General features: G+C 32.9%; 1 protein-coding gene and 1 pseudogene across 1 annotated transcript; one reads left to right on the top strand and one right to left on the bottom strand.

The window, feature by feature from the left end:
* Window positions 1–17,403: 17,403 nt before the first annotated feature.
* Window positions 17,404–17,527, top strand: LOC145292554 (U2 spliceosomal RNA; annotated as a pseudogene).
* A 5,199-nt stretch (window positions 17,528–22,726) lies between these two features.
* LOC145292384 (neurolysin, mitochondrial-like) lies at window positions 22,727–24,727 on the bottom strand. Its single transcript, XM_080138713.1, has one exon. It carries the CDS (start codon window positions 24,725–24,727, stop codon window positions 22,727–22,729), a length of 2,001 nt encoding a protein of 666 aa, XP_079994839.1.
* Between the last annotated feature and the right edge of the window lie 986 nt (window positions 24,728–25,713).

Below are 25,713 nucleotides of genomic sequence, written 5' to 3' on the forward strand. Positions count from 1 at the left end.
GATTTTTGGGGTATCGGAATCGGTATCGGAAACGGGAAACTTTGAGCCTATTTTCCGATGCCAAAACCGATTCCTTAAATTATCTACTTTGACTGCTTTTAGTAATAATAAAATAATAAATATTTATTGAGTCAAACTTCCAATAAGACTAAAATCATTAAATCACCCCGTCACAAGTGTGTTTTTTTTTTACGTTTGAGAAAGTACATGCACATCATGGATGTGTTTTTAAAGTAATCGGGACAAAATAATAATTTTATAGTAGAACATTTAGAGATTTATAAAGAATCGGAATCGGTAACTGTATCGAAATTGGGAATTTAGTACGAAATTGGTAATGCTATCGGAATCGGGAAAAATATTTGAATCGTCCCATCACTAATATATATATATATATATATATATATATATGTATATATACTATGATCGGACATTTAAACCTCATTCCACCTCAACCGCCAATATCAGAGAACATGCTAGACTTTATCACATGACAAGAAGGAAGAAGAAAATTCTGTTTGGATTTCCTGTTAAAGAATCTTTTACAATTCGAAAATTTGAAAATTTGATTTTAATTTTTATAAAAAGGTATGTCTATTTAAAATAAATTTAGCACTAGTTGGTTTTTTTAACCATTAAATTTTATATATATATATATATATATATATATATATATATATATATATATATATATAAAGTGACCTTGTATGTGTGTGTATGCATAGAACTACTCTGTCAATTTTCGGTCCACGGTCGTGAGACTTGAGATATGGGCTATTAGAACCTGTGGTAAAAATTTGATTCGGGTTTTTATCGAAAAAATCCGCCAAGAGGTAAAAATGGATTTTTGGAAACTTTTAGGCGTAAATCGAACTAATTTGTATCGTCTATGCATGCGCAAATATACATTTATATATTTAAGTCGATGAATTTGTAAAGCCTTGACTCGCATGTAGCGAATAACGCTACAGAGAGAAATATTTTTGCTCCGATTCTAGCTAATGACACCTGACTAATATGTATTGGTTGCTGTATTTGCGTAAAATATAGTAATCAATAGAGGATTGGCTCTATAACAATAAATACGACTTCTGCATAAGTTAAAATATCATATTTAAGCGTATTTTACAACCGGGAAATATATATATATATATATACTAGCAAAAGTACCCGTCGTTGACTGGGTTAAAAAACATTCTACAGAAAATGGACTTTGATTTATGAAAGTATGATAGGTTATGAAAAGGAAGGGTTGTAAAGAGATAGCTTCGAATTTTGGGGTATCAAAACCAAAGCAAAATATGATGAATGTAAAAATAAAATAGATAAACCCCATAATTTATTAAATCATACCTGTTCACACTGAAACACTTATCACAATATTCTGTGGATCTATATAAAAAAACCTTGTTAAACTTTGTGACATATTTCCATTCTATGGAGGTCAGGTGCGAATGAACACCCCATAATTTTATTATACCATATTTCTTCAAACTGAAACATAATTATCAAAATATACTTACGCAGATAGATATGAAAAGTCTTTATTACAGTTTGTGCCTATTTCCATTCTGTGGAGGCCAGGCGCGAATGCAGACCCCACAATTTTATTATACCATCCCTATTTAAGTTAAAACATACTTATCAAACTATTCTTATGTACATCTATATCAAAAACACTTGTAAACGTTTCTTTTTTTTAATTTTTTAATTTTTTATTTCCATACTTTGTGGACCAGGCGCGAACGCAGACCCTACAATTTTAATGAACCACGGTTCTTCTAGATCAAACATACCCATTCCTGTGTCTTGATACATCTTCTATCATTATATGTAATCAGTTTTTTAAAATAGTCAACCATATAGGAGCTTACTCGTGACCAGACACACACACACATTCAGCTTTATATATATATATATATATATATATATATATATATATATATATATATATATATACTACGAACACGTGTTCGGTTGGCCGCACCTTCAATCTCCAGAAGAGTGTAAATTTTACAACTGAATTTTAACAAGTGCTCCATCAAACGTTCCACTGATCCTTGTTTAAGATTCTAGTATGAATTTAAGAAACCTTAAACTTGCTTTATTTCTAGATGTAAATATCATTATTACCACACACACACACACACACACACACACATATATATATATATATATATATATATATATATATATATATATATATATATATATATATATATATATATATATATATACTAGAAGGGAGACCCGACGTTGCCTGGGGTTGAATGATGATCAATGAATATTTCACACTCTTATATTTTTATTGTCATCGAAATCAATAAAATCGCCAGGGAGGAAGCTTCACATGCCTCCATGCAGTAAACTTAGTCCAAAAAATATATGCTATTCTACGTTGCACTCAAAAGAACCAACTGTTTCTTTTATAAAATAATTTTATATAAACTTCTTTCCAGTTAACCAAAAAAAAAAAACATTAGGAAATTTACATGGGGGTTTGAACCTACAAGACCACATCATGCAAAAATAAATAAATAAATAAAATTTAAAAAAAAAACACGTAAATTATAAAATTCTTTGCAGTTAATGGAAAAATTTAAGAAATTTACGTACGGAGTTTGACTCTACAGACCAAGTCATGCAAATAAAACACGCTATCAACTTACCTACAGTATAATTTTCATTGCTCGTTGTTCTGTCAAGGTTTCTAAGCGACGACATGGATAAAATGGCTTTACCGATGATAGATGAATTAAAATAACAGTTTCGATTATCGATTATCGATAATTATCGGAGGTATTCTGGGACACAACTTAACTAAGATCACTTCCAGACTTATACACTAAAGTTTCGTAAATTTTAAAGAAAATCTGTTCAGCCGTTTCGGAGTCTATAAGGAACTAACTCATACACACAGAGAAAGTAACTGAAGGATTTTGAACTTAAGTAGATTCTTTATTTTTGACGATATTTTCCTGTAATTTTAACACAATTTGTACTAGGATATTGGGAAAGTTTTTGTCATTTAAAATTTAAACAATTAGACAATACGCCCCGACGCACAACCTATATGGAAAAGTTTTATTTAATTTTGAGTGTTTCGATGCTGTAGAGTCTAAATCTAAAATGATCTCCAGGTGAACGATGCGTTTTTTTTTTAATTTGCAATTTAATTTGATTATTTTATTGCAAAAGTTGGGCGTAAAACTCATGTGAGGGAGGTAATCGTTTAGTAAATTTGTTTCGCTGGACTGTTTCCCGGGTGAATACAAAATGGTAGCCTTCAACTCTAATGTAAACAAGTTCTTGTTGAACAGTCTCCTAAATAATCAAATTCTACCCAGTTTACACTATTAACAATTATTACATTACTGCCTTACAGTCATTAACCCTTATCCTCAAGTAGCCTTTGGACCTTGATAAGTGGTGACTTAGAAGTAAAACAGAAAAATGAGAGCAAAGCAGATAGTTGGAGGCGTAGGCATAATGCATACCTTAAGGTTTTTTTGTTTTTTTCAACAAATTTGAAAAGGGGGCAGTGCCGTGTAAAAATATGAAGATTTTCGGTCAGTAGTTAACTCCATTAGTTTCAAAATTCGGTAAAAAAAAATGAATTCCCGAATGTTTGTGCAATACATTTTGAGTCAAATAATGAGAATGAAAAAGTTATTTCTTTTACGAAAACAACATTTAAAAAAAAAAAATTGTAAATATGCAAATAAATAGAACCAAAACAAGTATTCCTGATTTGCTTATGACCCTGATCAACATTTACTGTGAAAGTGACAACCAAAATACTACTCCAATTCCAGGCTGGACAGGTTTCAATATTCTTTTATTACTATCCTTCCGGCTTTTCTTGAAACAATAATTATAAATGTAATTATTATAATTATGTTTGAATATATATATGCGTGTGTGTGTGTGTGTGTGTGTGTGTGTGTGTGTGTGTGTGTGTGTGTGCGCGCGTGTGTGTGTGTGTGTGTGTGTGTGTGTGTGTGTGTGTGTGTGTGTGTGTGTGTGTGTGTGTGTGTAAGTTGAAATGGCGATTTTATTAAAAAAAAAAAATAATAATAATAATAATAATAATAATAATAATAATAAGTGTTCACGATAGGCTCATAAAAAAAAAATAATAAATAACAAAAACAGAAAATCGTAGCAATCATTTAATCAGCTGTATCTTATAGTGTGTGAAATAAATCGTAAAGAAAAGTCCAATTCATTTTTGAATGATCAATGCTGCACTGTCCCTGCCGCAAGCATATTTGAAAATGATTGGTGAATCAAAACCCTATATAGTCGAAACGAGAACGGCAACGTATGCCTTCCTCCTTTTAAGCAGATAGAAGTTGTCAGTTTATAAATGGTAAATATTCACTTGCAATACTCCTCGAAACTCCTAATCGAGAGATGGAACCAGGCATAAAAAAACTTGTGAATAAAACGTACGATGGTCGATACGAGAAGTCGATAAAACGTTAAAAAAAAAAAAAAATTAAATTCAAACTTCTGTGAAAAAAAAAAAAATCCTAACAAGATATGCAGCCGGGAAGTCGGATCAAGACAAAAGAAAGAAATTCACGTGCGAGGATATAAAAATCGATTTTACATAGTCTTATTCTTATACTAGCAGGGATACCCGACGATGCCCGAGATTGAATGATGATCAACTTTTACAATCCTATATTTTTATTGTCATCGAAATAGATGAATTCGCCCATTTTTCAATAAAATCGACCTATTGCCTGCTCTAGTTGGGGCTCCATCGCGGTGCACAGCGTTTAAGATTCACATGCTTCTAGTCAGTGCCTTAGTTCACAATACATTGTAGTCTGCATTGCACAGTACAGAACCTACTGTTGATTTTTTAGAATTATTTTTATATATAATGACTTGAATTGAAGTTTAAAATACAAAAGTCAAGTGTCATGCTTTAATTGTGTTCTAAACAGAGCATTCATTTCCAACGCATCTCTGTCATATCTAAGAACCTACTGTATATTTTATATGTCTGGCCTTTCTGCTTGTGAGGTAATAAAACTTCCCAAATGCATCTGTGATGTTAGGCTGTATAAAGTGTTAACTTTGGTCAAAATCGCCTGTTTCTGTTCTCACCGAATTTTTTTTTCGATTATCGATTACCGACACTTATCGAAATATCGCGATACAAAATCTATCTAAGATCACTGGCAGATACATAACGTATATTGTGTGAAATCTCATAAGAATCGGCCCAGCCATTTTCGAGTCCACAGGGAACGAACTCGGACGCACACAGACAAAGTGCGTTTAATATGATAGTGTGTATATATATATATATATATATATATATATATATATATATATATATATATATATGGTAAGGTGATTGATAATTTATAATTCAAAATTAAAATTAAAAATTAAAAATTAAAAATCCGTTTCATAAGAAGGAGCACAACAAAGCCAATAAATTGTACGATCGTTTCGGAAACGATGTTTTTTTATTGTGACAGACATTGGTCAAGGACAATAATTTTAGCTTATAGTTTTTTATGAAAACAAAGTCTCCTCATCAGCAAAATATTGAGTGCTTTTTTTAAAAATAAAATACACCATAAATAAACCTAGCATTTAAGTAGTGCAGATGAATCTTAAAATCGTTCAACCTTTGAAAGCCGTAATAATCCTCAGAGCAATTAATTTAGATGTTGTTTGTAGCGCTTCTACATGCTCTAACTCTGCTCTATAGAAAATTTCTCTAAGCCTCTTTAAACATGTATATATATATATTTATATATTTAAAAATACAACATATATCTTTGTCCTTTTCTCCTCCTTGCAACCTCTATCTCACAGAAGAGATGTTGCGAGTTTGTCTCTGATGTATCGTTATTTTCATGGAAAGTGTTCAACTGAGCTTCAATCTTTGGTCCCCCCTCGCCAAACTTTCACAAGAAACACTCGTCTAGCTGTAAACACTATCAATAATTTCCCCCACTCTTTATCTGTGGCTAAACCTAAACGTAGATTCCATGAACAAAGCTTCTTTCTTAGAACTGCACGCCTGTGGAATTGTCTTCCGTTTTCCTGCTTTCCGGCTGACTACAATATGGTTGTGTTCAAGTCTAAAGTAAATAAGTTCTTGATGAGCCGTTCCATATAAGTTATTAAATTTACCAAATTTTCATTACTAATGATTACTATATTGACCAATTTCTACTGTACACTCTTTAACCCTTATCCTTGAGTGGCCTCTGGGCCTTGATAATGTGGTGATGCCTTTGTAAAAAAAAAAAAAAAAAAAATATATATATATATATATATATATATATATATACACACACACACACTTAAAGACTTAAAGCATAAGAAAAAAACTTCCGATAGCATGACTGGATTCGGCATTAAATAATCTAAATATTGTTGAGAGGCCACACGACAAAACAATCGATGAACGCATTTATATATATATTTATATATATATATATATATATATATATATATATTTATATATATATATTTATATATATATATATATTTATATATATATATATATATATATATATATATATAATTTTTACGGTACCTTTTTTTTTTAATTAAATTGTAAAGTGAGACTAAGGAAGGGTTATAAATGCTCTCCTCCACATAATAAGAACGGATTTCTAAATAATAACATTATTTCAGTATGATCCGTATTCTGCATCAATACCATATTTTCAAATATCCATTCATTCTGTATCGTCTATTATATCGATTGAACAACAAATCCTGATATTATTCAGTGCACTATTTGAAAAATGCCTAATAAATTATCAAAGTGGGATGCATCTTCCCATGTAAAATTTAACGTATAATGATATCCTTTATCAAAAATTTTTAAAAAAAACATCGTCTAGGAATATGAACTTTTTAATGTTTCCGAATTTTTGAGATACGAATTGATATTTTGAATTATTTGAATTATTTCGTGTGATCATTACCTGCTGCCACTGTTAAAACATAACATATTTCCTCGGCTAATAATGATCGCCCCCTCTTACTTTAACGTCAACACGTCTATTGGCTGAACGGACATAATCTGTCATTCCACGTTTCATATTTACCGAACACTGAAGAATGCTTCTTCGTCCTATTTAACATGGCTGCTGCATTCTATTTATTCAGAATATCAATCCCATTATTTACCCTTTCCATTCGATTACGTATTTAAACATTTTAATCGCATCTTGACTGCAGTACCTGATAGTTACATTTTCGTTTCCCCATTTCTCATTTTATGAACCTGAAGTCGGTTCGGGTGCATATTACGAACCGGATTTCTCGTAAATATCTGCATGGCCTCGAGCGACACCTGACATCAACCGCCGGAATATGCCGAACGGCAATCAAATCTTTAAAATGCAAGGGAACCCTATCAAATTACAAAACGTTAGTAAACAGAAAATAAATTTTATCGAATATTAATTATATTTTTTTTAAATCGAAAACTAATAAGTTAAATATAACAACAAGCTGCCGTAAGTTTCATGAATAAAAATTGTTTTATTTCTTTGTGTAAATAATTAGAAACCTTTTTTTTATTTCGTGTGATTAAAAACAAAAACCTTATGCACCGGTTATTTTGGGGGGCACGGTTTTGTTTATGGGTTGTGGTTTAGGACTTGATTTGACGTCTGTAATATTTTATCTAGGCTGGATAAATTCATTATCGTGTGCTCCATTGCTATAACTAATTCAAATTAAAGAACTTAATTTTTTCTTTCACTTTATCAAAAGTCGTCTGCTTTGCTGTGTAATGGCTAACCGCGTCTGTTACCGTTTTCGGATTGGTTGATCAGCAACATGACCCGGTTCCGGTCCAGCCATAACGGATATTTACGAGAAATTCGGTTCGTAATAAGCACCAGTACCTACTTCCGGTCCATAATAAGCACCAGAACCAAAAGTTTAACTAACCTTAATACGTGTTTGTTTATACTCAAATTTAAACCAAACGCCATGGAAAAAAATATTTGAAAACATATGAAATTTGAAACGAAACCTTTTACAAAAATGATCGAATTATTTCCTTTTCATTTTGCAAAACTAAAAAATGTTCTGAAAAGTTAAAACAACAACAATTTTATGCATTCATTCTTTTTGCGAACTGTTATACTCATCTTCATAGTTGATGTTTCATCACGTTTCGGCCAATTCATCCTCTGGCCTTCTTCAGGTGATTAACCGTGACGGGATAGGAGTGCTGAGTCTTGTAACTGTATCTCCAGTAATTACTGCCTTCCATAGTTGTTGGATCACCTCGTTTTGACCAGCTAATCCTCTGGCCTGTTTTGGGTAGGATTGAAACCGCCATCTTCAGACAATGCTCACATGTAACCGTAGAGCCCCAACGCGCCACGATGCAGGCAAAAAGAATGAGTGCGCTAATTATGAAGCAGCATTTCAAGTGATTACAAAAGTAAAAAAAAAAAACAATGAAGATAAATAAAAAACAATTTTCTTTTATAAAACAGCCAAACCGAACACCATGAATAAATATTTCAAGATGTAAAGAACTTGAAGCATAGACCTTTTGTCCAAGATTACTAGGTTTCGGATTAAATAACTTGAGAAGGGTTAATATGTCGTACATAAGAACAACCAAACTAAACGCCATGAATAAACATTTGAAGATATAAAGAACTTGGAGCATAAAACGCATCTGGCATTATATATAACTTGAAAAAGGATCGATACGCCGTAAAATAAAACAACCAAACTCATATTCAAATTTGTAAATCTACTTTAGTTTAAAAAGATTAAGTAAAAACAAATAACCTTAACAAATACATATCATCGCTGTTGACTAAATCCAGTATTTTTTATTCAAGTGAAAAATACTGCAGCGATTTTTTTTCTTCTTAAAGAGAATCTGAAAGTGCGGCAACACTTCATAACAACTTACAAAAAAAAAGCGGGAACCAGAATGAAGATATAAAATAATGCGTAAAGTATACCTATTAATGCCAGTCAAAAATGCGTCTGCGATGTTTCGAAATTTTTTTTTTTTTTTTTTTTTTTTTTTTTTGCTTTTCGTTTCCTTTGCTTGGCCACCATGAAATCAACTTGAAAGAAGAACGATGGGTGGGAGACAATCAGCGCGCAAGAAAAAAAAAATTGGAAGAATTTGATGCGTCAAAAGATAAAAAAAAAAAAAACCCAAAAAATGAAACTGAATAAATAAATAAAATTATCCGTCATGTCTTCTTTCCCAGTGCAGATTTATTTTAATCGTCTTTGCACCTTTTTATCTTTTCCGTTGCGTCATGTCAATTTTTCTTTTAATATTTTGTCAATCCATAAGTTAAAAGTTCTCACAAGTAACTTGAACGTGTGTGTGGAGATGACTATATAATTCTTATATATATATATATATATATATATATATATATATATATATATATATATATATGAGCAAAAAGTTAATAAAATATGTTAAAAAACACTTTGAAATGAGTTAAAAACATATTTAATCTGAAAAGGAAACACTAGATAAATGGATAGTCCTTAATCCGCGGAGTTTCGAAGAAATACTCTCCTTCTCATCAGAGGGTAGGAATTAGCAAAATGCGGGATCGGATTTTGCATGCAGAAGTATTTGATGAAACAAGTAAGTCAAAGATCTTACTTGAAAACAAAATAAGTTAAGCAGAGGGAATATGGTAAAGAAAAGGTGATTACACACACACACACACACACACACACACACACACACATATATATATATATATATATATATATATATATATATATATTTATATATATATATTATGTCAGCTCCTTTCCTTGATGATTCCCGAAAGGATGAAACACTAGTTTCCATAGGTATTTAATGATTTTATATATCTGTTTGTCTGTCCGTTCGTCTGTCTGTCTGTCGATTTGTCTGTCTGTCTGTCTGTATGCCTGCCTGTCTGTCTCCATATTCTCAAACTCTATCTCCTCCGAAACTAAAAGTCGTAGAGCGGCGCTAGGGGCCTCAAATAATCGGATTTTTTACAGGCCGTCTTTTATTGGTCTTTCGCTGGTAAAAATAGTTTTAAGAGGTTTAAGATGAGTCAAAATTGAAAAAAATATTAAACACTTTGTACATTCATCTTTGTTTATTTTTAATTTCTAATTTTTAATCAGTTCATGTGCGTGTCACGTTTGTACAGTGGTAATGTCACCGGATTTGAATGCTATAGTTTCGGTTGATGGCATCTGAATAAGATTCTTTTTTACCTTTGAAATCATGACTCTATAATAATATATACGACATATGGACAGATTAAAACTCAAATCATTTGAGCGTACTACTAGTATATATATATATATATATATATATATATATATATATATATATATATATATATATATATATATATGAAGCTGAACGTCTGCGTGTGTGTCTGGTCACAAATAGGCTCCTATATGGTTGACTATTATAGAAAACTGATCACATATAATGATAGAAGATGTATCGAGACACAGGAATGGGTATGTTTGATCTGGCATAATGATGATTCATTAAAATTGTGGGGTCTGTGTACGCGCCTGGTCCACAAAGTATGGAAATAATAAATTTAAAAATGATAAAAAAAAAAACGTTTACAAGTGTTTTTGATATAGATGTACATAAGAATACTTTGATAAGTATTTTTTAACTTAAATAGGGATGGTATAATAAAATTGTGGGGTCTGCGTTCGCGCCTGGCCTCCATAGAATGGAAATAGGCACAAACTTTAATAAAGACTTTTCATATCTATCGTAAGCATACTTTGATAATTATGTTTCAGTTTGAAGAAATATGGTATGATAAAATTATGGGGTGTTCATTCGCGCCTGACCTCCATAGAATGGAAATATGTCACAAAGTTTAACAAGGTTTTTTAATATAGATCCACAGAATATTGTGATAAGTGTTTCAGTGTGTACAGGTATGGTATAATAAATTATTGGGTTTATCTATTTTATTTTTACTTTCATCATATTTTGCTTTGGTTTTGATACCCCCAAGTTCGAAGCTATCTCTTTAGAGCCCTTCCATTTCATAACCTATCATACTTTCATAAATCAGAGTCCATTTTCTTTGAAAACCGGAACGAATAACATCTTTGTGTGCTTGACCAGACAAAAGAAGAACATTTAGATTTAGCCGTAACCATCCACGCGTTGTTCCGACGTGCTCCTGAAAATGCAAGATATTTTCTCCCCAAAAAACTCAGACAACCAATTCCATATTTAACATTGGTTGCAACTCGTTGTTACCGGGTAGCACGCTGTTCCTTTTTCGGGGATTATATATTACTATCTTGCCAGTCTAATGCCTCCATAACTGTTCTCTGACTTCCCTACACCAACTTGTCTCTCCAACCCTGTTCAACTCACTCTCTCTACGTGTATATTTAAACTATCTACTATTCTAATGACGTCATCAACTCACGTAACCTAAGAATCAAATCAACTGATCCGTAGTTGTCACGTATTTTATTTATCTAGCTAACATTCCTATGTGTTCTAACATTCTAACGTTAAGGTTCCCAATACATTTCTAACATAAATATTTCATCATTAAAATAACTAATTCGTCTCGATACATATTTTCAAACATTCTATTTTACAAACATCCAAAGCGATCAAAATAATCGTTCTGATTACTCGGCGTTTTCCTGGAACCAACAATATAACAAGATTCCAAATCTTCAATTAAACTGAACGGTTCAAATACAAAACGAATATGTGAACGAATATTATTCTGAAATAGTGTGGTAAACTAAACTGAACATTAAGATGTAGAAATACAGGGTGAGTCACAGGAAACGGATGTTTTTAAGGAATATTTCAGCAAAAACTTAAAGTAAAAGATAAACAAATACAGTGTAACCCGGATATAAGAGACCAGATATAAGAAAACGGATATAAGATAAATTTTCTCTGGTCCAAAATTAGAGCTTGTATTAATGTACAGTGTACCCCGGATATAAAATACTCAGATATAATTGTGACCCTGATATAAGACAGTTGTAGTGGCCGGCAGGAAGTCTCTTATATGCGGGTTACACTGTAAGAACAAATTAAACGCCATCTTAAGCAGGTTTAAAGACTACCTTCCTCACTCCCTATGTCTTATATATACGTATCCATATGGAGAGCAAGGAGAGTTCTAAAAACATCCGTTTCCCGTGACTCACCCTGTAGTGTAGTTTTGACTTTGGACAGACAGATACGAAATTTCCGTTGGATATGACACTTTTCTGTCCGCCGTTTTTTGGTGGTTGTTGTAGGCATAAAATGCACTTTTAAAATTTGCAATACACACACCAAATCCCCAGTAATGACGAATTTAAATTAAACGATTCGAATGCAAAATGAATATTAGGCTTATCAAGGATTTATCGCGTTTTGCATTAGAAAATCTTCTGTTATTTCTAAATTCTTTATGCTCATGCGTAATTACATTCCGACCAATATATATTTTTTATCTTACGATGCCAAACGTCTAGCACATTTAGAAATGGACTCGTGCTTCTCTCTGAGAACACTTTGATAAGGAACCCAGTGACGCCAATTTCGGCAACTGTTAAGTCAATTCTACTCCAAACTCAGATGCGATATCGAATATAATTTAGTCGCTGTTTGATATATACTTAAACGGGGAGAAAAAAAAATCACACAAAAAAAAAAGAAGTTCCGTTTTTTTTGTTTTTTTTTGTATTTTTTTTTTTTTTTTTACTTTGTTCTCTTAACTCTTTAAAGTCTCGAAAGTTGTTGAATCTGTGCATTGTTAAAAGCTTTCGTTTGTTCAAATGTCATCAAAAATGGATATAATTTTCTCTCTCTCTTTTACCGTAATCGTTTTTCATATCACCGATAAAGTAGTGTAATTTTACCTGGAAAGCGACAACTCGCATAAACTATTCTACTTATTTTTACTTTCAAATACATGTATCTATATATTAATAGGATAACATATGTGTTAGTTTGTGTGTCACGCTTACATCCAAGTTACTGTCGTTTGTTATGGACTTCCATTTCTTGTAATAAATAATTTTACCAATAATTTGTTATAAGTTTTTGGTTTCGGTTTCGATTATAGCTGATGACACTTAAGTCATCTAGTTTTTTAGAAATAATTTTACCAAGAATTCTTCATAAGTTTTAGTTTCGGTTTCAATTATAGCCGAAGAAAACTCAAGTTATATACAGGGTGTCCCAATAAAATGTATACACTCTTTAAATGACCATAAAACCAACATTTATTATGAGAAAGAACAGTTTCCTACATCAAAATACTGTGAATAAATATAAAAACAAGCTAATTATCGAAAGTGGTCAAATTATTGGCCATTGTGGTCCATGAACCTCTGACAACGCTCACAGATTGAATCGAAAACGTTCCTAATCAGTTGAATTGGTATGTTAACACATCTTCTTTCAATGGTTGCTCCAACTCATTCATTGTAGCACGTTTTATGGTGTGAACCCTATGTTTAACATGCCCCCACCCCATAAAAAGTGCTAAAATCAGGTGAACGTGGACAGTACTCGATACTTCCTCTTCGTCCTTACTATCTGTTTCTCAGGTGACTATCAAGATATGCTCTTACGTCATGATGATAGTGGGGAAGTGCTCTATCCTGCTGGAAGTCACATTCTTTATTCCTAAACATCTGTTGGGAACGTGGTATAGCGTATTTATGTAGCAAGTTGAGATAATTTAAACAGTGTATACATTTTATTCGGACACCATATTATATTTCATAATTTTTAGTTTCGGTTCAAGATGATACACCCAAGTCATAAAGAGTCACGAGATGTCACAGTAAAACTTATTGGGTTGATTTCAATCAGTATTTTGTTCATTTTTCCACTTTTGAACCATTATCGACGCTCTGAAGACAACATACATTCGTCGGTCATTTTGATTGCCCGTTTAATTTACCTACTCGACACTACTTGTCTTTCGAACTGAATGAACGCTTAAAATTCCGTTAAAATTCACAAAACGTGTCCAGGTATGTAGAAGAGTAATTTATCTTGCCTTTGGTAACATTTATTTTTTATGTTTTTGAATTTTTGGCCATTTTCTTTGTTGTTGACTTCTTAGCTAAATACCCAGATTTTTCATTTATCTCAAGAATAGAAAGCAGCTGAATGGGAGCAAACCTGCCTGTATAGTCACTACCTCACGAATAAAACGACATGTTGGTACCTTGAAATTGATTCGTTTGACCGATCAGATACTGCAGGGTTTATCCTTATAATAAATACATACGAATAATACCGAGTGGAAAATATGTTTTGATGAAGCTGATATTTTTCTGGATAGCGCAAAACATTAGCTTTTTTTGTTTTGTTTTGTTTTTGTCGACAGAAAAAAAAAACAATATCACGCAACAAATGATTTTTTTTTTGTTTTTGTCTTTACATATCTATGGAAATAGAGTCGTTTGTATTTTAAATATACAATTGACCGAAATGAGATTAATTAAGCGCTAATAAATACTCAAAAAGTAATATTATGCTACATAGTTCAATGCAAATAATAAAATCACTTTGTAAGAGATTTTCTTTTATTTACTTGCTCAGTTCAGCACTTCTTGGCAGATAATGTTCTGTTTTTACCTGTTTCTTTCGAATGTTCTATTTTTACATAACGTTTCATTGGCTCCTTTCTTCGAAATTACAAGGTCCTTTCTCACACTATTACAACTATATATTAATACGATAGCGTGTGTGTTCTTTTGTGTGTCACGCTTTCCGGCAAATTTGATTGGTTGAGATTTAATTCTGGAATAGACATTTAATTTCGGAATACACATTTACGAACGCTCGAGGTTGCATCTGAATAGCGTGTTCTCACCGCTATATTTTTTTTAATTCTATAAAGATTAGGGTTTTATCTTTCAAAAGTTGTTAAGAAATAATTGATTTTAAGTGATTCTGTAGTAAAAAAAAAAAAACGATAATAAATCTCTCGGTCGGTGGGGACAAAAATTTAGCAGTTATTTGTTTTTATTTCATTGTGTATTTTTTTTTTAGATTTGTTTATTAAGAGAGAGAGAGGGGGGAGATGCTGATGATATCATTGCTACTACTACATTTACATGTAAACAAAAGCCAAGATGCATATCTCTTATCGGTAAATATGAATAATTACTCCACCCTCGAAAATTCCTTTAAAATTACCACTCTTGTAGGTTTTCGGGGTCACTGAAAACGAAAATAACGTTTAAAATTATGGCAAACGAGTAGTTTCCAAGATATGAAGAAATGTTAGATTTTAAAAAGTGGGAGATCACTTTTCTATATTGATTTAACGTAATTTTTAAAAACTTTTTTAATTTAATTGTTTAAAAACTAACATTCCTTTATATCTTGGAGACTACTCGTTTGCCGCAATTTTAAACTTTAATTTCGTTTCAGCGACCCCGAAAACCTATAGGAGTTGTAATTTTAAAGGGTGGAGTAATTATTCATATTTACCCTGTTATCAAACCTCGAACTTTATGAAAAGCAACATGTTATTAGCGAAACGAAACTGGTTTTGTACATAAAATATTTTTATAAAAACATTAAATATATATATATATATATATATATATATATATATATATATTAAATGACAGTTCCTTTTTCTAAATAAATTATTTTTGTTACAACTTGTTTTAAATAAAATAGTTTCATAAAAAAACTGTTTTTGGTACAGAAAATATTTTAATCTATATATTAATACGATAGCGTGTGTGTTATTTTCTGTGTCACGTTTTTTTCTTCCGAGTTTCTGTCGTTTAATTGTTGTGCCTTTCCATTTCTTGTAATAAATAATTTTACCAAGAATTCTACATAAGTTTTGGTTTTGGTTTCGATTATAGTTGAAGGAACTCAAGTTATATATGCATACATTTTTTTTTCTTCGTAAGTTTGGGTTTCGGTTTCGATTCAAGCTGATGCACACAACCCATATGGATATATTTTTATTTTTAAAATCACAAGTTTTTAATATATAAGAATGGATATGAAATTGACTCTTATAGTAATATATACGAAATCTGCATAAATTAAAATATCATATTTAAGCATATTTTACGACCCGGCCATTCCGGGCGCCCCGCTAGCTTAGATAAATAGTTTTGCAGTTTTAACGAAAGAACTACAATAATATCAAGATGTCTCCATTTACGCTGAACATCCACAAAAATGGCAACATCAATATATTACGTATACACTGTGGAATTTCCACAGGTCCCGCTAGTATATTATTATAATGATATACGAAAACGAGGCTATACCAAAGAGGGTGGGGTTCACTATCATATTCTTACCTAGAATTGCCAGATTGGCTTTGAAAAGCCAAATTTCGCTAATTTTTGCTCCCCCCCCCCGAAGCGGTTTGGCCTTCGAAAATTGTAGATTTCAACGGGATTATCCATACCTTTACAATATGTTTTCCTGTGCTGGTTTAAGGAGTGCCAAAATAATAGTTTATTTTTTTCCCCTTCTAGTTTTTTTATTTTTTTTTTTTTTTTGGCAAGAGATAGAACCCTCTTGATATCCAGCCTCGTGGGAAGTTAGTAAATGGAGACATAAAAATGTCATCGGTTCACGTGTTTTTGTTTTTAATTTACGTCTATTTTTTTTTTAATTTTCGTCTATTTTTTTTTTTTTAATTTTCGTCTATTTTTTTTTTAATTTTTCAGCAGATTGTTATCTACCAAATAATAAAAGGGGGGATCAATATTTAAATATTTGTAGGAGCTGTTCAGTTTCTAAATCAACGTTTTAATAACTGATCGCCCATTTTAGAAAAATTCGAGGTTTTTTAGGCAAAATTTCGCGAAATTTTTCCTTTTTTTGAGCAGTTTGGTCTTTTTTTTTTTTTTTTTATAATTCGTTTAAAACTGGTCTATTTCTGATTATTATTGACTTTTTTCCTTTATCTATAATTTATACTTTATTATAATCTAGTAGATGAGTGTTCATTCGATAATTCACTAAAAAAAAAAAAAAAAAAAAAGTAAAAATAAAATAAATATAGGGGATACCGCTGATACATGTCATCCTATCTTTAGGTTTTATAAGTCACTCCGTCGGTCGGTCTGTCCGTAACACTTTTGTGCTTGGCCTTTTTGGTTAAGATCAATGGTCTGTTGTTAATAGATGTTGTTCTTAGCTTTTTAAGTTTTTCTTGGCCTTTTGGCTAAGATCAAAGTGTAGCATCTCTTCCTGCAGATACTGCAAGCAAAGACCATATGTGGGGGCAACCCTTCATACCAATTGTCACTATCCAGCTCCCCTACTCTCCGGGAAGTTGGTTCCCATTTCCCCTTCACTCCTCACATTAAAAATCGGCCTTGTGCCTAATTTGCTCGGTGGGGGAGCAAATAAATACCCTTTTCTTAGCCTTTTGGCCAAGATCAAAGCGTAGTATCTGTTCTTACATGCCGTACTTATTGTGATATAAAGTGGAGGATCACTTTTCTGTATTAATTTAATGTAAAATGATCACCCACTTTACAAACAGTCAGTCTCAAAGCCATTCAAGTCATTCTCCAGATCATTCAGGTTGTTTTTTAAGGATTCCAGTTATTTTTTAAGCATTCAATTCATCCTTAATTTCATTAAAGTCATTCTAAATCATTTACTTTTTATTTAAGTCATTTCAGCCCATTTTTCGGTCATTTTAGTTTATCTTTAAGAATTTCATGTCAATTCTACATTCACACATTACACGAGAGTACACGACTAATGGCTATCGGCCTTGTTCTAGTCTCTAGGTGTATTTAGAATCTTTTGTGTGTGTGATAGTATTAAGTGTTAGCTTGCTTTGGTTTTACAACACAAAAATTTTGTACTATAAATGTTTTTACATGCTTCAAAGAGAAAAAGAGGCATATTACTGATACCTAAAGGAGTTACTGTGATAGGATCCAGATTTATAGAAAAAAAATTGTGTATTCATTCTTACGCGGACTGTTACTCTCGTCTTTATAGTTGTTGTTTCACGACGTTTTGGACGATTCGTCCTCCATTTAGCCCCAAAAATCCTCAAGACCTTAACATACTTAAATTTGAGTTCAGCACCATGCAAAACTGCTAAATAGACATACACAGGAAATTTCCGACAAATATAGTTAAATAGTTAAAAAAAAAAAAAAAAAAATATGGAGTGTTTTTATTAGCCCTAAAAAGCCCCTGGGGGTCACGCCCAAGCGTTATCGCGAAGTATAGACAAACAAAATTATATAGAAATCAGTTAGTTACAATTTTTCAGAAAGTTTTATAAAAATCCAAGACTTTTTTTTTTTTTTTTTTTTTTTTTTTTTAATAATCACAAAATGTCAATTTTAGCCATTTTGACGCGAAAGGCACCCCTGTCATCACACATAAGATGCGAGGAGCCAACAAATTAAGGGGAGCGGGAATTACGAGGCTTGTGTAAATAAAATCAGCGATTAACTTTCTACTCTCCTCAATTTTATAGGTTGCCATGAACAGGATTTCTTTCAAAGAAACGCATCTGCGGAACACATTATCACTACACTGATTCTCTGCAAACTAGAACTTTGCCATCTTCGAATCCAATGTTAACGAATAAACCGTTCCCATATACCAAACTTTGTCCATTCCATTATTTTATTTAATCTTATTATCTTTTGGAAACCGACATCAATTAATCTCATTAACTCCCATTCTTGAATGGCTTCGTGCCTTAATAAGCGATACTTAGTAAAAATTAAAAAGATAAGAGTGTATATTAATTAGTTTTATACATTTGCGCATTCACTAGCGGGCCTGTGGAAATTGCACAGGCGACTCATATGTAATATATTGATGCTGCCATTTTGTAGATATTCAGTGTAAATAGAGACGCTCTGATATTGTAGCTATTTTGTTAAAACTGCAAAAGTATTTATCCAAGCTCCCAGGGGCGTAAAATACGCTTAAATATATTTTAATTCTTGCAGATTTCGTTTATATTATTACAGAGTTAATGTTCTATCGATTTTTATATATTATAAAGTTGTGATTTCAAAAGTAAAAAAATATATCTATATGACTTGGGTTCATCAGCTTGAATCGAAACGAAACCGAATCCCAAAGTTATGAATATATAACTTTAGTTCCTTCAGCTTTAATCGAAACCGAAACCTATGAAGAATCCTTGGTAAAATTATTTATTAACAGAAATGGAACTACATAACAATTAAACGACCCGGATGTAAGCGAGATACAGAAAATAACACGCTATCGTATTAATATATAGATAATTTTTTGCGGATTGTTATCCTCATCTTAGTTGTTTCACTACTTTTCGGAAAACCTTCTACAGGTGATTAACTGCAACGGGATATGAATGCCGAGTCTTATTACTGTATCTCTTGTAGTTACTGAATTCTAAAGCTGTTATCGCCATGGCAGTTGGAAGCTGCTTCATCTCGCTGTCATCAAACATCTGAAATTATTGGATCAACAAACTCCTGGAGAAAGTGGAGGCAACTCTTACCACAGAGTTCCGTAAGAGAAAAAGAAAATATTCTTATGATGCGTAATGCGAGTATCCCACAGTTACTCCCGATAAGTTTACATAGTATTCAAGGGCGACATGAGGATTATATATAGTACTCTATGGCAATTATTGCGATTAATAGAACCATTTAATTTAAAGATGGCTTCATCGCTCCATACGATTTGCATCTACTGCACATTTTTTTCAGCTCTCAGAGAATTGAAATATCCGATCAGGATAATCTTCATTGAGAATATGGGCTAGTGTTGGAATGAAGTATTTCAAGTGCAAACGTTTCATGGTGCGATATACGCCATGGTTTGAGATATTGGTTTCCCGTTCAAAACGGTCGAACAGATTTCTGTGGTGATCGAAGTAGACTTTCCTGCACCCACGCTTTTCCATGGCTCTTGAATGTCTGGTCGTCCCGAACGTTTCTTGTTTATGTTCTGTGCGGTTCCAGCTTCAAATTTGCTTTTGATGCAAACAATGGTCCGGCGAGTTGATGGTTGTCTTGCGAATTTCTTTCCGAATAGTCTTTGCAGTCTTCTAATAACATTTCTGGACAAACTTCCTCTCTTCCAAATTAAGTCGATTTCCTGCCAAGCTCTGATCATTTCATTTTATACCACAACACAAAAAAAGGCAGCATGTTAGTGACAGCTAAAGTGAGAGCATATCTGGTAAAGGGGACATAAGCAGAGTTATTTTTAATGTATAACCACTTATCTAGTCCAAAAAAGACTCGAGGATGAATCTTATCCAGAAGGAATATATTTTTGTATTGTCATCCAGTTTTGGTTATTCAGATTAATGAAGACCATTATTTTTGTTACTAAACACATCATTGACTAGGACACCCAGTCCAAATGGCAATACGGAAAATATAAAAAAAAATATTCATTTTAACGAAGCGACTAATATTAGCTTCGTGATTAGATTTTTACCCGAATAAAATTAGCAAGATAAAAATCCAATTTTATTGTATTGGTTTATCTAGCTATTATGGGGGAGGATATGCGGAATTGGTTAAAATCGTTTTGTTTTTGTTTTTTTTTAATAAAAATACTAGTTATATATTCTCGCATAAAAATTGTAATTTTCTATAATCATTCCAGTCTTGCAACCATTAAGAAAAAAAAAAGTTTATGGTTAAATACGGAAGCGATTCTATAAATTACCCTGCCCCTCCTCCCGTCATATAGATATTTTGTTAATAGAACAATATATTTTGAGAAACAAATGACAAAATTAAGATAATTACACATAAATAATAGCTATTTTAATGAGCCCACTATGGTGGACACTTTAAAATATTTCTCGTATTGGAAGATATTTGCCAAAAAGCTAGATCTATTAATCAATTATTTGTACGAATACAAATTGTCAAATCAGATTAGAAAATCTCGATTTTAAGCAATCGAGGCCATTTAACAAGTTTATCTACATGCTGAGTAACATTCTGACATTCTTTATAGAAACGACTACAGCCTTCAAGTGGAAATCTTTCCTATTTTGGGCCATTAAGAAGGTTATTTGCACACTAATATTATCAATAACAATACATTAAACAATGAGAATGATTGTGCGTATCACCACCCGGACTTGTGGTTAATGGTATGGTTAAGGAAGACGTCATTTTTTCTTTTTTATTATTAATGAACGACGGGAGTGATTCTATAAAATTACGATCGTATGCAACAATTTGTATAAAGTTTGAATTGAGATTAGTTTTAAAAATAGAGACAGAACGCCATTTTGGTTAGAAGAATGTCTAATAATTTGGGGGTCGAGCACAATGTGGTTACGAATCAGTAAATTTTCCGCTTTTCATTTAAAAACAATTACCAATCAAATCATTTTCTTCTCCAGTTCAATAAATAAAATTATGAGGGCGGGGGGGTTAAGAATAAAATCACCATTGTGTAAAGTACAGAATAGTTAACAGTCAAAAACTCAAACACAAAACATATCAAACGCAGTAGAATCACATTCTCTATCGACCTGTAGACACTTAAACGAGCGAGTTCTAAGAATTTTCGTATTCTTATTATTTGAATTACTAGTCTTATCTTCAGCGATATTTTCACAACGTTTCGGTCGATGTAACTTCCGACCATCTTTAGGTGAAAATAACACTCAAGACAAGAACAGTAGTCCTAAGAATCCAAATAGCCAATCCTCATCTGAAAAATTCAAAGACGTAGTAGGAATCTTTAGATATTCAGGTGTTTTAAACATGAAAATACTTCGTAAACTTAAATGCCTAAGTGCGATTTTGGGAGAGATTTTTTTTTTTGCGGAAGAGGGGGGGGTTGTCACTTGGATTAAAAATTTATGGTAAACACTATTTAGCACAAATATATTTAGCATAAATTTAACTAAAGTCAAAATATTTCGGTCGCCATGCTTAGTTTGTTTTTTTAAGTAGACAAAGACATAAAAAAATCTGTATTTTTTTCCTTTGTTTATATTATATTATAAATATTACTTTAAACGCAGCTTTGCATTCACCGTTGATTTTAGGGTAGGCTGAAAACGTACATGTAAAATTGGGGCAGACAAGTAGGTTTGGGGGGGGGGATATTAAGATATTTATTATCCACTGTAATCCAATGGATTAACTGACGGCTATGTTTTCTTCCCAATTGAAGCATTAGTACGCATGCCCGTAACAATACCCCCTTACCCATGTTAAGAATGGCGAACGTCACCGACATTCATTAAGTAATACATTGGAAAAAAAAATCATAATACCCAGAAAACAACTCGTTTGTCCCCAAATTTAAATAGGATATTAGTTTTCAGCAGACCTAAAAACCGATAAGAGTCGTCATATTAAAAAAGAGTGTTGAGTTGCAGTTAAAGTAAAAGTTTAAAAGTCTTAATCTCTACGCATTAGAAGTAAGCAGGTCGGTAGAGAATTTAATACTGGGTTTTCTAAAAAAAATTTATAGAGTTCTTTTTAGTCTATAATAACACTTTTTAAGCATAAATTTAACCAAAGTTAAATCATTACTTCGGTCACCATGTTAGTTTGTAGAGTAGACAAGCACTTCAATAGAAAATCTTGATTTCTACGCATTAACGATATACAGGTCGTTACAGAATATGATACTGTTTTCTAAAAATTTTATAGAGTTCTTTTTCATTTATTTTTTAAGGTTAGACTGTTAAATCTTCCGGGCTTTTCTCTTCCCAATCTACAAGTTTCGTAGCTGTAAAAACGCTTTGTGGTTCGGTTTGCGTCCTAGGAAAGACGTGAACATTTCCTTAGGATTAACCGATCCAAACGGTTCTAGAATTTTCTTTCTGAATTCTAATCCAATTTCTGGACATGAACGGGAGTTCTTGAAAAGTGACTGAAAGAGATCATCTCCGATGATTTGGCACAAGAGATCGCAATAATAAAGCCGAGAAAATGGCAGCGAAATAAGAGAAAAGTTCTCCGTAGTGAAATCCAGATATTTCGAATATTCGAGGCCGAAGATATGTTTATAGAAAGTTTGTTTCGACGATTCTAAATCGTCGGCCTCTTGTCGAAGTTTCAGATCAATGATGCCATTGTACACGGATACAGCAATTTTAAAAATATCTTTATCATATCGAACTTTGCACAAGTTCGCTAGAAGGTCGTCCGGTATTGGTTTATCGCTTTCATGATGACAGGATATAAAGCGAAGAATTTCTGGCTCCCATCCAAAGTTGTCCCAAAACTTGTCCATCACCCCTAGAATATCCTTCTCCATAACAATGGTATTGTAAAATGTATAAGGGGGACGATTGCAGACCGCTTGATACGCGCTCCCTATTTTTCGACAAAGATTTGCCGTGTCCTTATGAGAAAGCAAAACCATATCCGATCTGGTTGCGGTACTGGTAGATAAGTCAAAAGAAGCGACTACTGCAGCCACAGTTAGTTTTTCGCGTCGTTTGTGCAACAGCGAGGTAAAGCCTGGCTGAATAACATAGCAGTACGGCGGGCAGTCCCTTTTCTCTCTTCGGCTTAGAAGATCGAAGCAGATGAAACCGAGCAGTTCGCTTTCAGGCGTGGCGTTGCAAACACTGAAGGTCAGTACGTTATGGTTCCACGTGGGGAAGTCGCAGGCGATCAACGTTTTCAGGCCAAGAAAATTATCGTACATCGAAAGCAGTTGCGAAAGTACATGTTTGAGCGGGAAGTATTCCGACAGTTTCAGGGACAACTCATCGTAGGAGACAGGTTCCGATGTCCGTTGACAATAGTCAATGTCCCACAAGTTTAGTTCTTCGTCAAACTGGTAACCGAACCTACCGCACTGACGCCGTTTCTGCGCTAACCAGTCTTTCTTCTTTTGCTTTAACGCGTTACCGAGGCGAGAGGAAAAGTGGGTGTACAGTCTCGTCATGGAGCTCTCTTTTAAGTAGTTGCTGCTGAAGAGCATTTCAGCGCTGTTCTCGTATCCTAGACGCTTGGCGTAATCCTGCTCAGCTTTAAGCAACTTGTTCACGAAGATCATGTCATCGGTTTCCCTGTAATACGTAAGAAATACCTTCTTCCTGGTTTCTGGGTTATGAGCCGTGCTGATGACATGATTAAAAGTGTCCGGATCAAGTAAGACAAGATACGCGTAATCGTTTTGCTCGAAGCGCTGTAAGAATGTAGAACAGATCCCGTTCGTTTCGTTCCGGGATAGGGCAATAAGTGGATGACGTAGTCTTCGGTTCAGATGAAGAGTCCTTTGCATATCCTCGATAATAAATTCAAGTCTATTAAACTCAGCGGACTGGTCGTCGAAGCTCTTATTACCGAAACGGTTCCCCAACCTGAGTAACTTGGATATCCATCTTCGTAACGAAGGCTTGCTGGAACAGTATTTTTCGTTAAATTTTAACAAGACCTGAAACACATCCCGCCTGTTTAGAGAACTATACAAGACGCTGTGAAGAATTTTATCGGACGGGAAATCTGAAGAACTCGGCGTATTCATGTGAGAACTTGAAAGTATATGCAGGAAGTGGATGTTACGAAGGGCGACAAGATGGCGGTAGAGGCCAATCTCTATCGGCTTGTAGACAGTGTCGACTGAAATTTCGTCGTTACTTAAATCGCTAATTTGCGAGTAAACACGGTTTATTTCGTCGACTACTCTCCTAACAATGTTCCGGTGTGTCTCGCCATGATCAAAGTCCCATTGTAAAAAAATTTCAGGGCGACAAGCCATCGTTTGAGATTTCTGTTAAAAATATTAAGATTTTAAAAACAACCAATCACTGTACTGTCTGTACCTCTATTGTGATGATCTCTAGAAATTATAAGTTGGCCAATAATTTAAAGGTCTAATATTGATCACGTGACCTTGACTATGGTCCAAAATATATTTTTTTTTAAATCTAGTAATAGTAGTAATAATAATAATGGTACTCATGCACTTATTGATCCGTGCTGAAATAATAACGTTATTATTTAAAAAGACATTCTTAACATGGGGAGGGGAGGGGAGTGTGTTTTGTACCTATTCTGTATTTTAACCTTACAATTGAATAAAAAAAAAAACGGGTTTGTATTACTGTACACATAGATTCGAAAAAGTTGTCAAAAAACAAATATATAACAAATAAATGTTATCAAAGGCAAGATAAGTTACTTTTCTACCAAACTGGATATATTTTTTGTGTTTTTATTCAATGTAACATATTTATTCAGCTCGAAAAACATACAGTGTTTACCGATGTATTCGAAAATTCAAGATGGCGTCTCACACCCTCTTTAACACCGTAAGTATGGAAAAAGGTGTTATAAAAAAAAAACTATACAAAATACTATTAAAAACCCGCCGAATATATGTCAACCTATGTCACGGTAACATATATTGAGCGAGTTTTTAACAGTATTTTATCCAGTTTTTTATTTATAACATCTATTCCCACACTTACCGTGTTAAAGAGAGAATAAGACGCCATCTTGAATGTTCCAATACATCGGTAAACACTGTATGGTTTTCGAGCTGAATAAACATGTTACATTGAATAAAAACACGAAAAATATATCCAGTTTGGTAGAAAAGTAACTTATCTTGCCTTTGATAACATTTATTTGTTATATATTTGTTTTTTTGACAACTTTTTCGAATCTCTGTGTACAGTAATACAAACCCCCAAAAAAACATATCATAAAGCTTTAATTAACTTGGAAATACGATCTAAAAAT

This window comes from Euprymna scolopes, chromosome 13, assembly GCF_053919585.1.
Source record: "Euprymna scolopes isolate OS-2025 chromosome 13, ASM5391958v1, whole genome shotgun sequence".
Lineage (NCBI taxonomy): Eukaryota > Metazoa > Mollusca > Cephalopoda > Sepiida > Sepiolidae > Euprymna > Euprymna scolopes.